At 41.7% G+C, this 12782-nt stretch overlaps 1 protein-coding gene across 1 annotated transcript in view; it reads left to right on the top strand.

Moving 5' to 3' along the window:
• LOC138658809 (zinc finger ZZ-type and EF-hand domain-containing protein 1-like) overlaps positions 1 to 12782 on the top strand; it is a 280359-nt gene that overhangs the window by 193801 nt on the left and 73776 nt on the right. The window contains exons 27-32 of the mRNA XM_069745866.1: positions 3752 to 3831; positions 3933 to 4017; positions 4884 to 5382; positions 7066 to 7230; positions 7431 to 7550; positions 10233 to 10394. Of these exons, the coding sequence (XP_069601967.1) occupies positions 3752 to 3831; positions 3933 to 4017; positions 4884 to 5382; positions 7066 to 7230; positions 7431 to 7550; positions 10233 to 10394 (1111 nt within the window). The remainder of the gene's footprint in view (positions 1 to 3751; positions 3832 to 3932; positions 4018 to 4883; positions 5383 to 7065; positions 7231 to 7430; positions 7551 to 10232; positions 10395 to 12782) is intronic.

Below are 12782 nucleotides of genomic sequence, written 5' to 3'. Positions count from 1 at the left end.
AAATTATGCCTGAAACATTTTATGATGCAAATATCATTGTACTTAAAAATGAGGGAAAGGACCCCTTGGAGTGTGGATCATATCGCCCCATATCATTGGTGAACGTAGATTATAAAATCTTAACTAAAATATTGGCTACTAGACTAAATGTGATCATATTAGACCTTATACACCCAGATCAAACTGGCTTTATGCCCGGGAAAAGTACCTCCATTAATATTAGGCGGGTCCAATCAGTGATTCAATATAGCTCCCTAGAATTGGATAATAATTGGGCTCTGGCATCCCTAGACACAGCTAAAGCGTTTGACTCCCTCGAGTGGCCTTTTCTCTCCGCATGTCTACAGAAATACGGTTTTGGAGACAAATTTATTAGAGGGATAGATACACTATATAGGAATCCTAGGGCACGGGTAATCGTGAATAACTCTATCTCTGATTCCTTTACCTTGCATAGGGGAACCCGTCAGGGATGTCCTTTGTCCCCGGCTCCCTTTGCCCTCGCGATAGAAGCCTTGGCAATACGCATAAGGTCCTCCACGGATATTAAAGGAATAAATATTGTGGATCGTGTGGATACCATCGGTCTTTATGCTGATGATATGATCATATTTATGGATAAAATAGAAGAAACACTACCACGAGTAATAACGACTATTGATAATTTTAGTAAACTCTCTGGTCTCTATATAAATTGGGATAAGTCTACTCTGATGCCTCTGTCTCATGCGCCGATGCCCTGTCTCAAAAATCTCTCGTCACTACCTGTAGTCTCCAGTTTCAAATATCTAGGAATTCATATGTCTCAATATAGTCAGCTGGACCTACGACTTAATATTTATCCACTATTAGACCTGGTCAAATCTAAATTTATAACCTGGAGCAAACTCCCTCTCTCCGTTGCAGGTCGCATTAATTTAATTAAAATGATATTGCTCCCCAAATTTAATTATTGTCTCCAACATAGTGCTGTGCCAATACCCAAGTCTTTCTTTGCAAACTTAAACTCCCTGACCACGTCCTTTATATGGGGGAAGACCAGACCCAAACTCAAACTATCTACTCTACAGAGACCGAAAAAGGGGGGTGGGGCAGCCTTACCAGACTTTTATCTATACTATCTTGCCGGGCAGGCTAGGGCGATAAGCAAGTGGATGCCTAGCAACTCCCTACCTAATTCAGAAAGCCATATAATCCATTCTGCCCGGATTGACTGTCCATTGGGTTTTTTGGAAATGGAGAAAGTCAGTGCTCCCCGTTTGCTGCCATTGCTTCGACAAGCGAGATTAATATGGAGACAAATTAAAAAAGTTATTAAATTTGCAGATATAATAGCCGAAATGCCACTGTGGCATAATAGTTATTTCCCAGAATTACTGAATCACCCATCTACTGAGTTCTGGATCTCATATGGTGTTCTCTCGGTGGGCAATATATATGACCAGGAGGTTTTTGTATCCTTTGAACAATTACGGGATACCTACAATATCCCAAGATCTCAATTCTTCCGTTATTTACAGCTAAGGTCAGCTTTCCAGTCACATATGCGAAATATGGGTGCAAGTCGAGCAATTTCATCTCTACCCCTTATAGGCATTCTCAAATCACAGGGTCCTCAGGGACTCATTTCCTCTTTATACACATATCTATTATCCGTGGGATATGGGCTCACTATTAACTCTTTAAAGAAGAAATGGTAGGGACTTCTTCCCGATACACTGGGAGAGGAGTGGGAAGATATTCTAGAATCTCCAACTAAAGTTTCTCCCTCAGTTAATAACAGGATGACCCAGCTATATATTATATATCAGATTTATTTGACCCCAACACGACTTTTTAAAATGGGTCGCCTCCATACGTCAGACTGCCTACGATGCTACACACGTGATGCGGATTTTATCCATATGATATGGAGGTGCCCAGTAATTTTTCACTATTGGAAAGAGGTCACGACATTGTTAACATCTTTATTGTCAATCCCTGTCCCACTTGAACCATTGACTTGCTTATTCGGGGTGTGGGATACAGAGTCCTGGGATCACCATACTGGGATCTTCCTTCGAGAAACGCTCTTCTTAGCACGAAAGGTACTGGCGTTAAGGTGGATGGGTAGCTCCTCCCCGTCTCTCGGAGCTTGGATTGACCTAGTGAACTCTGTTATCCCATATGAAAGAACACTGTACCATAATAGAGGATGCCCAGGTAAATTCGAAAAAATTTGGGGTAGATGGAACTCATCTTATCATACTCTGTAGTCTGCGCTGATTAGATATATACACGGGAGGGAGGGCATGTGATTTTGGGACATCGTTGCGGAGCAAATTTAAATCTGTTTTTCTTTTGGTGACTTACTACTAATGGTTAAAGTTGTTTAAGTTGTATAGTAGGTATTTTGTAGGTACTAGTGATTCAACATGCACAGTTTATTACTTCTGTGAACTTTGGATATGATGTTCTGTAATCATTTGTATCTGATGGTATACTTAATAATGATAAATGTAATGTGTGCATTGTTTTTTTACTCTGGAATTAATAAACGAATTAAAAAAAAAATATACACATATTTGGTATCGCCACGTTTCGAATCATCCGATCTATCAATAAAATAAAAAGGATTAACCTGATCGTTAAACGGCGTAGCGAGAAAGAAATTTGAAACGACAAAATTACGTTTTTTGGTCACTGCAACATTGCATTAAAATGCAATAACGGGCGATCAACAGATGGTATCACTAAAAACATCAGCTCAGCACGCAAAAAATAAGCCCTCACCCAACCTGAGATCACGAAAAATGGAGACGCTACAGGTATCGGAAAATGGCGCAATTGTTTTTTTTTGTTTTTTTAAGCAAAGTTTGGAATTTTTTTTCACCACTTAGATAAAAAAAAAAATAACCTAGCCATGTTAGGTGTCTATGAACTTGTAATGACCTGGAGAATCATAATGGGAGGTCAGTTTTAGCATTTAGTGAACCTAGCAAAAAAGACAAACAAAAAACAAGCATGGGATTGCACTTTTTTTTGCAATTTCACCGCACTTGGAATTTTTTTTCCCATTTTCTAGTACACGACATGGTGAAACCAATGATGTCGTTCAAAAGTACAACTCGTCCTGCAAAAAATAAGCCCTCACATGGCCATATTGACAGAAAAATAAAAAAGTTATGGCTCTGGGAAGAAGTGGAGTGAAAAACGAACACGGATGAACAGAAAATCCCAAGGTTATGAAGGGGTTAATGTGCTAATAAAATGTCTCAGTATAGTAATAGTGAACGTGGAGAGAGACTCAACTCCTTTTCATTGTAAATGTGCGGTTGGCTCCAACCTTCCAAGACTATGAGTCTGTAGCTACATTGAGACTCTTGCCGCGACAGCGTACATACATCAAAAGTTCCGCACCACCATATAATGAAAGTGGATGGGGCCACGTTGGGATTTGTGACAAGTCACCAAAGGTCCAACTTTCTTGTTTGCTGGCAGTAGTACCATCCTGGTCACAGTGTGGCTCCATTCACTGCCAATATTCTGGAATGTAGCAGCTACACACAGCGAACTTTGGCTTTTCGACCCTTGTCGAAGCCAAAGTCACCATGGACCCAGACTAAATGTTACTCGCTTAAATTTCTAAAGCCAGACAAGTCTTGTGAGAAATTCATCACTGGGTCTACTTCTATTTAAAACGGTTGATGCCTGATAAAAGTATGTTTGTGTCCTCTGTAAAATAATTTCATATTTTTTCCATTTCTTATAGTTCTCAGTAGTGGCAGTCTTGGTCTAAGTGAAGAATTTGCCCAGGTGTATGCTCTGGCAGATGGGATTAGAATATGGATGGTAGGAATCTGTTCTTCTTCATGTAATCTGTACTTACTTTATGACTCCATCACTGTTATTATTTGGCATTTTAATTGTATTTCTTTTCATAACATGTACAGCTAGAAATGAAGCAGAAATCTCTGCATATCGGTGGAAGTGACAAACTTGTTGTTGATGGAGCAGAGATTAACCCAGACACCTTAGGTAAGACTCTTACTGAACGATCTGTAATAGATTATTATGTGCGCACAGGCTGCCATTGTTTACGCAGGACGATGTGCTGCCAAGTAGGATGACCTTTTGTGCAGCACTAAAGATAATTTCATCCCTCGAACCAATATTTTGCTCATTCGTCTTGTGAACAGCAGCCTGTTTAGCCTTTGATTATCATGAAAAGTGTTCCTAATAATCTTAGTGTAAAAGGACCTTAGCAGAGGTTGTCCCATAGAACCTACCAACTATCTAAAAGATAGGTGATAAATGTGTGGCCAATAGGGGTCCCACAGCTGGACCTTGTTTGCGAGCAAAAGTTCCATGTATTCCCCTCCTCCACCTTTTCATTGTTTATATGACTTTTGAAGATGGCAAAGCTCGAGGTTTAGCTACCTTTGTGCATATCCTAAATGATGAATGGAGTAACAACGTACAAGCGCTGCGGTCACATTAATAATCTAATCAATGGAGTTGCTGATATCCCCCCCCAATCTAATGTTGGCCAAAACAATGTCTTTTGTGAACCCCTTTAAGGTCCCCAGTACTGGATTTACTGAGAATATTTTGTCTCCGAATAATAATTTCTCACTTTGTTGCATCACCCGAGATGTCCTTGCTATAAATAAAATCTACACTCCGTGCACTCAGTCTACCTGGGCAAATAGTGGCTACATTGTGTGTAGTAGGCCCTTAGTCAGTGTGCTTGCACAGCTTTGGCAACATTACTTTCTTAACAATCATTAGTTATTTTTCCATTATTTTTATACTGTATTAAACCCACTTAACCTTGAGAGATTGTCATTAATCTGATTTCAACTTATTGAATATGTCTGTATGTAATATATGCTTTCTTACAGCAAAACAGTGCATTGAGAAGTGTCTACTACTCTTGAGATTTCTGCCTACATCAAGGCCACCATTAGACAGCTTGATTTCGGCAGATGAAGATTTGCTATTAAATAGTCAGCGAAAAGGGTCAATTGTAGAGGCAGACTTTCAAGCTTCAAGTGCCTCACCCATTAATGCCTCTCCCGAATCCGTTCATCCTGGTCTGATTTCGAAGTTTCAAGTGCCTGAGCAAGACTCTCAGAAAAAACAAGAATCCGAAATAAAATCTGAAGACCATAAAAATGAGACTCCAGTTGGTACTCAGATCAAAACAACTGAAAAGCCTGAGGACTCTGCTTCTCCTCCCCCTACCCCAACTCGTAAGGCTCCATTTAATCGGGCAAGGCTACGGCTCCTCTCATTTCGCTCCATAGAAGAAACAAAGGTCTTGCCATCTGTAAAAGAAAAGTATCCCATTGTGAAGAACATCTTAGATTTTGTGAAGGATCCAACAATTTCCCATGAAAGGTAAAGTCTGAAAATGTTCCTTCACATTTGTTATTTTTAGACCTTGAGGCTTTTAGCAAAAGGTATTATGAAGAATGCCAGCATAAAATGATCAAAGCAGATCACTCATCCGTAGAGACGACTTCTAATTATCCTTTTATGAGGAAAGAATTTTTAATATGGAAGCACCTACAATACTGAAAAGTGAAGCTAATGTAGGTGTTTGAGACCACAGGGAGGAGAGATAAGAATAATTAGGAAGTTGAAAGTCATTCTCAAAACAAAAGCTTTGTTAGAAGCCATTGCCCTTAAAATGTCTTAAGGTACCGTCACACATAGCGACGCTGCAGCGATACCGACAACGATCCGGATCGCTGCAGCGTCGCTGTTTGGTCGCTGGAGAGCTGTCACACAGACAGCTCTCCAGCGACCAACGATCCCGAGGTCCCCGGTAACCAGGGTAAACATCGGGTAACTAAGCGCAGGGCCGCGCTTAGTAACCCGATGTTTACCCTGGTTACCATCCTAAAAAGTAAAAAAACAAACGCTACATACTTACCTACAGCCGTCTGTCCTCGGCGCTCTGCTTCTCTGGTCTGGCTGTGAGCGCCGGGCAGCCAGAAAGCAGAGCGGTGACGTCACCGCTCTGCTTTCCGGCTGACCGACGCTCACAGCCAGAGCAGGAGGAGTGCAGAGCACAGCGCTGGAGGACAGACGGCTGTAGGTAAGTATGTAGTGTTTTTTTTTTTTTACTTTTAGAATGGTAACCAGGGTAAACATCGGGTTACTAAGCGCGGCCCTGCGCTTAGTTACCCGATGTTTACCCTGGTTACCAGCGAAGACATCGCTGAATCGGTGTCACACACGCCGATTCAGCGATGTCTTCGGGGAGTCCAGCGACGAAATAAAGTTCTGGACTTTCTTCCCCGACCAGCGATCTCCCAGCAGGGGCCTGATCGCTGCTGCCTGTCACACTGGACGATATCGCTAGCGAGGACGCTGCAACGTCACGGATCGCTAGCGAAATCGTCTAGTGTGACAGTACCTTTAAGTTTGTAAGGCTCTTTTCACAATGCCTTATTTGCTTCCAGTAAATGTATATCCAGGGAAGGGCTATAACATGTTTAATTGAAGCCTTCAGTAAAAATCTGGAAACCTCAGTGTAAACTGCCTGAACGATGACTAAATTGGCTTTCATTGGGTGAATGTTGGGCCTCTGGCTGCCCGTAAAGAGGACCTGCACAAAGTCGAATGTTTTTGCTCTTATGTTCTATCTGCTTTCATGTATATAATTTTTTTTCCCCTTAATCTGCCATACGGTTTCGGAGATGTGGTGTTTGCTTTTTGTTTTTTTTTTGTTTCTTTTTTAGCACTAATTTTCATGGCATTTTCCGAGGGTGTGTCTCTGACAGTGTAATTTTGCAGAGTAGCCTATAAATATGTCCCTATAATCTTGTAAGCCCCATGCACTTGGTAAAGTTCATAAAAATTTGCACCATATGAAAATCTCCCACATCTCTGAAACCATATGGCAGATTTAAAATGATGACAAACCGATTATTCAGAAGCCCCAGGAGTAAAATGGTAGCAAAAATTGTCCATTTTTGACCTGTGTCGGCAGCTTTCCCATTAAACAGACCCTACAGAGGTTGTGTGAATGCATCCTGAAAGATCTAATTCATTCATTTTGCTTCCTTTCACCAGTGTCCTGCAGGTCCTCTCCCTCAGAAGAGCTCAGGCTGAAAGCATTCTCAAGGTGCTGAAAATAATCCAGGAGTGTCTAGAAACTCTGGGACAACCTCATTTCTTTCAGCCCCCCTGTGTGCTCTTTTTGTTGGAGCTGCTTGCTTGCCAGAATGACTTCACCAAGTAAGTAGAGCACTGTGTTACGTGATGCCTAACCAGGTTTCTGTGAAATCTGTGCCAACTATATGATTGTAGTGGGACATAGTTCTGGTAAAGATAGCCTACTGTTAAAAAGAAGGCAATGAGCATACATTTTGCTGCAGATTGAAAAAAAATGCTACAAAGGGCTGCAAAACTGACCTTGTTTCCTCTTGACTTTGAAGCTATTTTGGTCACCTGGAAGGCTGCGGAGCTGAACTTCATAGAGAAGTCCGGGAGTCGTACTACAGACTTGTCATTCTTTTAGTGAATGCTGTAAAGGGGTTTAACAGCCTTAATGACAGGTACATTTCATCCTTGATTTTGTGATTCGTGTGTTATTTACCAGTAAAAACTTACAGATGGTTTCTATTATAAGTAAAATGATGATCTTTCATTGTTCTGATCTGGTGTCCATGTTAGCCATTTCTAACAGAAGCAAGAAGAAAAAATGTTATTTGTAATTAAATTTTCAAGCCACAGATTGTGACAGACCAGGTCCTGCATCAATAAACGAGATTTTATCTTTTGTGAATCGTTTAGGTAGCAGTATATGTTAGATGGATGTCAGGCACAATCACAAACTTAGGTAGAACTAGCCTTGCAGATAATGTATCTGTTGGCACCTCCTCTAAATGACAATGAAAAGTTGGGCATGTTGAAATTTAACATGCCTGATCCATTTTTCCCAAGGGAAATAAACCAGCGCTAAAGGTGTGAAGTTATGTACAGTTGTGGCCAAAAGTATTGACACCCCTGCAATTCTGTCAGATAATACTCAGTTTCTTCCTGAAAATGATTGCAAACACAAATTATTTGGTATTATTATCTTCATTTAATTTGTCTTAAATGATAAAACACAAAAAGAATTGTCCTAAAGCCAAATTGGATATAATTCCACACCAAACATAAAAAAGGGGGTGGACAAAAGTATTGGCACTGTTCGAAAAATCATGTGATGCTTCTCTAATTTGTGTAATTAACAGCACCTGTAACTTACCTGTGGCACCTAACAGGTGTTGGCAATAACTAAATCACACTTGCAGCCAGTTGACATGGATTAAAGTTGACTCAACCTCTGTCCTGTGTCCTTGTGTGTACCACATTGAGCATGGAGAAAAGAAAGAAGACCAAAGAACTGCCTGAGGACTTGAGAAACCACATTGTGAGGAAGCATGAGCAATCTCAAGGCTACAAGTCCATCTCCAAAGACCTCAATGTTCCTGTGTCTACCGTGCGCAGTGTCATCAAGAAGTTTAAAGCCCATGGCACTGTGGCTAACCTCCCTAGATGTGGACGGAAAAGAAAAATTGACAAGAGATTTCAACGCAAGATTGTGCGGATGTTGGATAAAGAACCTCGACTAACATCCAAACAAGTTCAAGCTGCCCTGCAGTCCGAGGGTACAACAGTGTCAACCCGTACTATCCATCGGCGTCTGAATGAAAAGGGACTGTATGGTAGGAGACCCAGGAAGACCCCACTTCTTACCCTGAGACATAAAAAAAAGCCAGGCTGGAGTTTGCCAAAACTTACCCGAAAAAGCCTAAAACTTTTTGGAAGACAAAAGTTTAGCTTTTTGGGCAAAGGCATCAACATAGAGTTTACAGGAGAAAAAAAGAGGCATTCAAAGAAAAGAACACGGTCCCTACAGTCAAACATGGCAGAGGTTCCCTGATATTTTGGGGTTGCTTTGCTGGCTCTGGCACTGGACTGCTTGACCGTGTGCATGGCATTATGAAGTCTGAAGACTACCAACATATTTTGCAGCATAATGTAGGGCCCAGTGTGAGAAAGCTGGGTCTCCCTCAGAGGTCATGGCTCTTCCAGCAGGACAATGACCCAAAACACACTTCAAAAAGCACTAGAAAATGGTTTGAGAGAAAGCACAGGAGACTTCTAAGGTGGCCAGCAATGAGTCCAGACCTGAATCCCATAGAACACCTGTGGAGAGATCTAAAAATGGCAGTTTGGAGAAGGCACCCTTCAAATATCAGGGATCTGGAGCAGTTTGCCAAAGAAGAATGGTCTAAAATTCTAGCAGAGCATTGTAAGAAACTCATTGATGGTTACCGTAAGCGGTTGGTCGCAGTTATTTTGGCTAAAGGTTGTGCAACCAAGTATTAGGCTGAGGGTGCCAATACTTTTTGTCTTGCTCTTTTTTGGAGTTTTGTGTGAAATGATTTTTAGGTAGCATTGCTTTTTATGTTGTCTTTCTGAGACCTTTTCATTTTGCATCTGTAAATATATATCTATTACACATACATATTGTAGAATACCCGATGCGTTAATATAGGCCACGCAGTATGTAACACAGCCCACGTAGTATATAGCACAGCCCACATAGTATCTAACTCTGGCCACGTAGTATATAGCACGCAGTATAGAACACAGCCACGTAGTATATAACGCAGCCCACGCAGTATATAACGCAGCCCACGCAGTATATAACACTGGCCACGAAAAATATAGCACAGCACACGCAGTATAGAACACAGCCCACATAGTATCTAAAACTGGCCAGGTAGTATATAGCAGCCACGCGGTATCTAACACAGCCCACGTAGTATTTAGCAGTGTGGGCACCATATCCCTGTTAAAAAAAAATAATTAAAATAAAAAATAGTTATATACTCACCCGGCGGGATCCAGCGTAGATCCAGCAAACCTCTGGCGATGCGCGCGGTTGCCGCCCTCTTGCAATCCCAGGATGCATTGCGAAATTACCCAGATCACTTAGCGGTCTCGCATATATATATGTGTGTGTGTATATATAGATAGGTTTTTTTTAGCTGTGAGGAATAGTTTTTGTGAATTTTATATCATTCGCACATCAGTCTCATGAATTTTATATCTGGATATCTGGCATTCCACAGGTTATCCATTTGTATCTGTTAAGTGACAGTAGCTTCTTTTATTGGTTAAAACTGATATACATGCCAATGTTCTGTTAAACCGTGATTTTATTTTTCATTTTTTTTGCTTAGATCACTTCTTCCAGCTTTATCGTGTGTGCAGACTACACTCCTACACATGTTAGACATGAGCTGGGAACCCCAAGATCTGTCGTTCTTTCAAAGTATTGATCTTCCAGAACTACTTCTGTCGATGTCTCAGGAGAACATAAGCACCCATGACAGTGTAGTGAGGTGAGAAATCTATTTTCAACCCTTATTGAAACAATTGTGCTCTTGTTGTTAAAGGGAAGGTGTCACCAGTTTTCTTGTATTTTGTTTTTTGTGTGAAATTAAGCTTAAAATAGTAATTAAAATGTATTAATGCAATGTTTGCACTGTTTGCAAATATTTCTATATGAAAAATATATATTTTTCTACAAATATACATATTTACCACTAGGGGGAGCATTTTCCGTTTTAGACCTCAAGCAGCTATAGTAAGATTTACCAGCAGCAAAATTGGAGCAGTAACTGCTGACATCACCATTTCCCTCCCCTTTTGGGTGGTCTAATATCCCTGGGGCAGAATGAAGAGCAGCATCACAGGGCAGCGCCATTTTGTGTGTGACTGCCCTGTGACCTGCTATCACCAGCAGTTACTGCATCAGAGGCACAGCTTGTTTACAGAGGAGCAGAACACAGTGGACTCAGCAGCATTTTTTGTGAATAACATTCTTGCTATCCCCCTTCCCCCACCTTAATCCCTGTCCTGTCAGCTGCCCTGCTCTCTCTCCAGGTGTCACCTCCCTCTCTGCAGGCTGTGAGTGCAGCTTACTGGAGATCACAGGGACTGTGTGTGAGGGGGAGGCAGAGATACAGCAGGAGAAGCACACAGGGCAGCGTTTGAGGAGCAGAGGATGTGTGCCTGCTTGGAGTACAGAGGATCAGTGAGGGCTTCTTCTGTCCTGCGATAGAGAGTAAAGGTACCTTCACACTGAGCAACTTAACAACGATATCGCTAGCGATACGTGACGTTGCAGCGTCCTGGATAGCAATATCGTTGTGTTTGACACGCAGCAGCGATCTGGATCCTGCTGTGACATCGTTGGTCGGAGCAGAAAGTCCAGAACTTTATTTCGTCGCTGGATCTCCCGCAGACATCGCTGAATCGGCGTGTGTGACACCGATTCAGCGATGTCTTCACTGGTAACAAGGGTAAACATCGGGTTACTAAGCGCAAGGCCGCGCTTAGTAACCCGATGTTTACCCTGGTTACCATTGTAAATGTAAAAAAAAAAAAAGTACATACTTACATTCCGGTGTCTGTCCCCCGGCCTCAGCTTCCCGCACTGACTGTGAGCGCCGGCCGGCTGTAAAGCACAGCGGTGACGTCACCGCTCTGCTTTATGGCCGGCGCTCACAGTCAGTGCGGGAAGCTGAGGCCGGGGGACAGACACAGGAATGTAAGTATGTACTGTTTGTTTGTTTTTTTACATTTACAATGGTAACCAGGGTAAACATCGGGTTACTAAGCGCGGCCCTGCGCTTAGTAACCCGATGTTTACCCTGCTTACCAGGGGACTTCGGCATCGTTGGTCGCTGGAGAGCTGTCTGTGTGACAGCTCTCCAGCGACCACACAGCGACGAAACAGCGACGCTGCAGCGATCGGCATCGTTGCCTATATCGCTGCAGCGTCGCTTAATGTGACGGTACCTTAAGTGGAGCTCCGCAGATAGCACAGGGCTATAATAAAATGGCAGCTAGTCACACCTACAGCAGTGAGTTGTGCAGCCCACAGAGGCATGCCCAGCTCACTGCTAATGCTGCTGCAATGTTACAGATAGGGTCAGCGCCGGTCTATTATCTCCTATGTCCATGGGGTGCCGTAATCTGACACTGATAGTGCCCTGCTACTGCTGCAAAACCAAGATGTCAGCCTCCAGTGCATTCTTTAAACTCATATAACACATGAAATCTGTTTCACATGCATTTCAAACTTGCTTATAGCAGCATGTTATGCTACATTACAGTGATTTATTAATGACCTGCAAACGCGGTACCTTCCCTTTAACATCTAAATCCAAGCAGTAGAATTAATGCATTTTGTGAACTTTCCTCTAAATACTAGCCACAGTTTTATTTAAATTTTTTTGTCCATAATTCAATAGTATAAACGAACATAAGGAACTTCGTAATATTTTCTTATTAGAGGAATATGTTTTTCCCCCCCACATATTAGTGACTTATCTCTTGCACTACACAATCACTTTCAAAAACTGCTTAAATCGTTCAACAGATCTGTTTTCAGTGAGGATCACATTACATTTTCTGCTATAATCATTGATGACAAAAGAAGATGTGAAAAATCTATTCTGGGTTCATATTAACAAAAAAAAAAACCTGCTAGAAAATGGAGAATCTAAGTTTTATATAATGGCATAATGTCAAGAAGTAGTGTTATTTTATGTACATGCATGCTTATTCTAAGAAATTCACATTTTTATGTGTAATGTATCTGTGCTCTTTGCCCAAGAAGAGTGTTTCTCCTACGCCTCATTGAGGGACACACGACCATGGGTGTTATGCTGCTGCCACTAGGAGGACACTTAAGTTAATACATAAAGAATAGCTCCTCCCCT

This window comes from Ranitomeya imitator, chromosome 1 (assembly GCF_032444005.1).
Source record: "Ranitomeya imitator isolate aRanImi1 chromosome 1, aRanImi1.pri, whole genome shotgun sequence".
In the NCBI taxonomy this organism is placed as follows: Eukaryota; Metazoa; Chordata; class Amphibia; order Anura; family Dendrobatidae; genus Ranitomeya; species Ranitomeya imitator.
The sequence above is the reverse complement of the archived record's forward strand: the minus strand, read 5'-3'. Positions and strand labels throughout refer to the sequence as shown.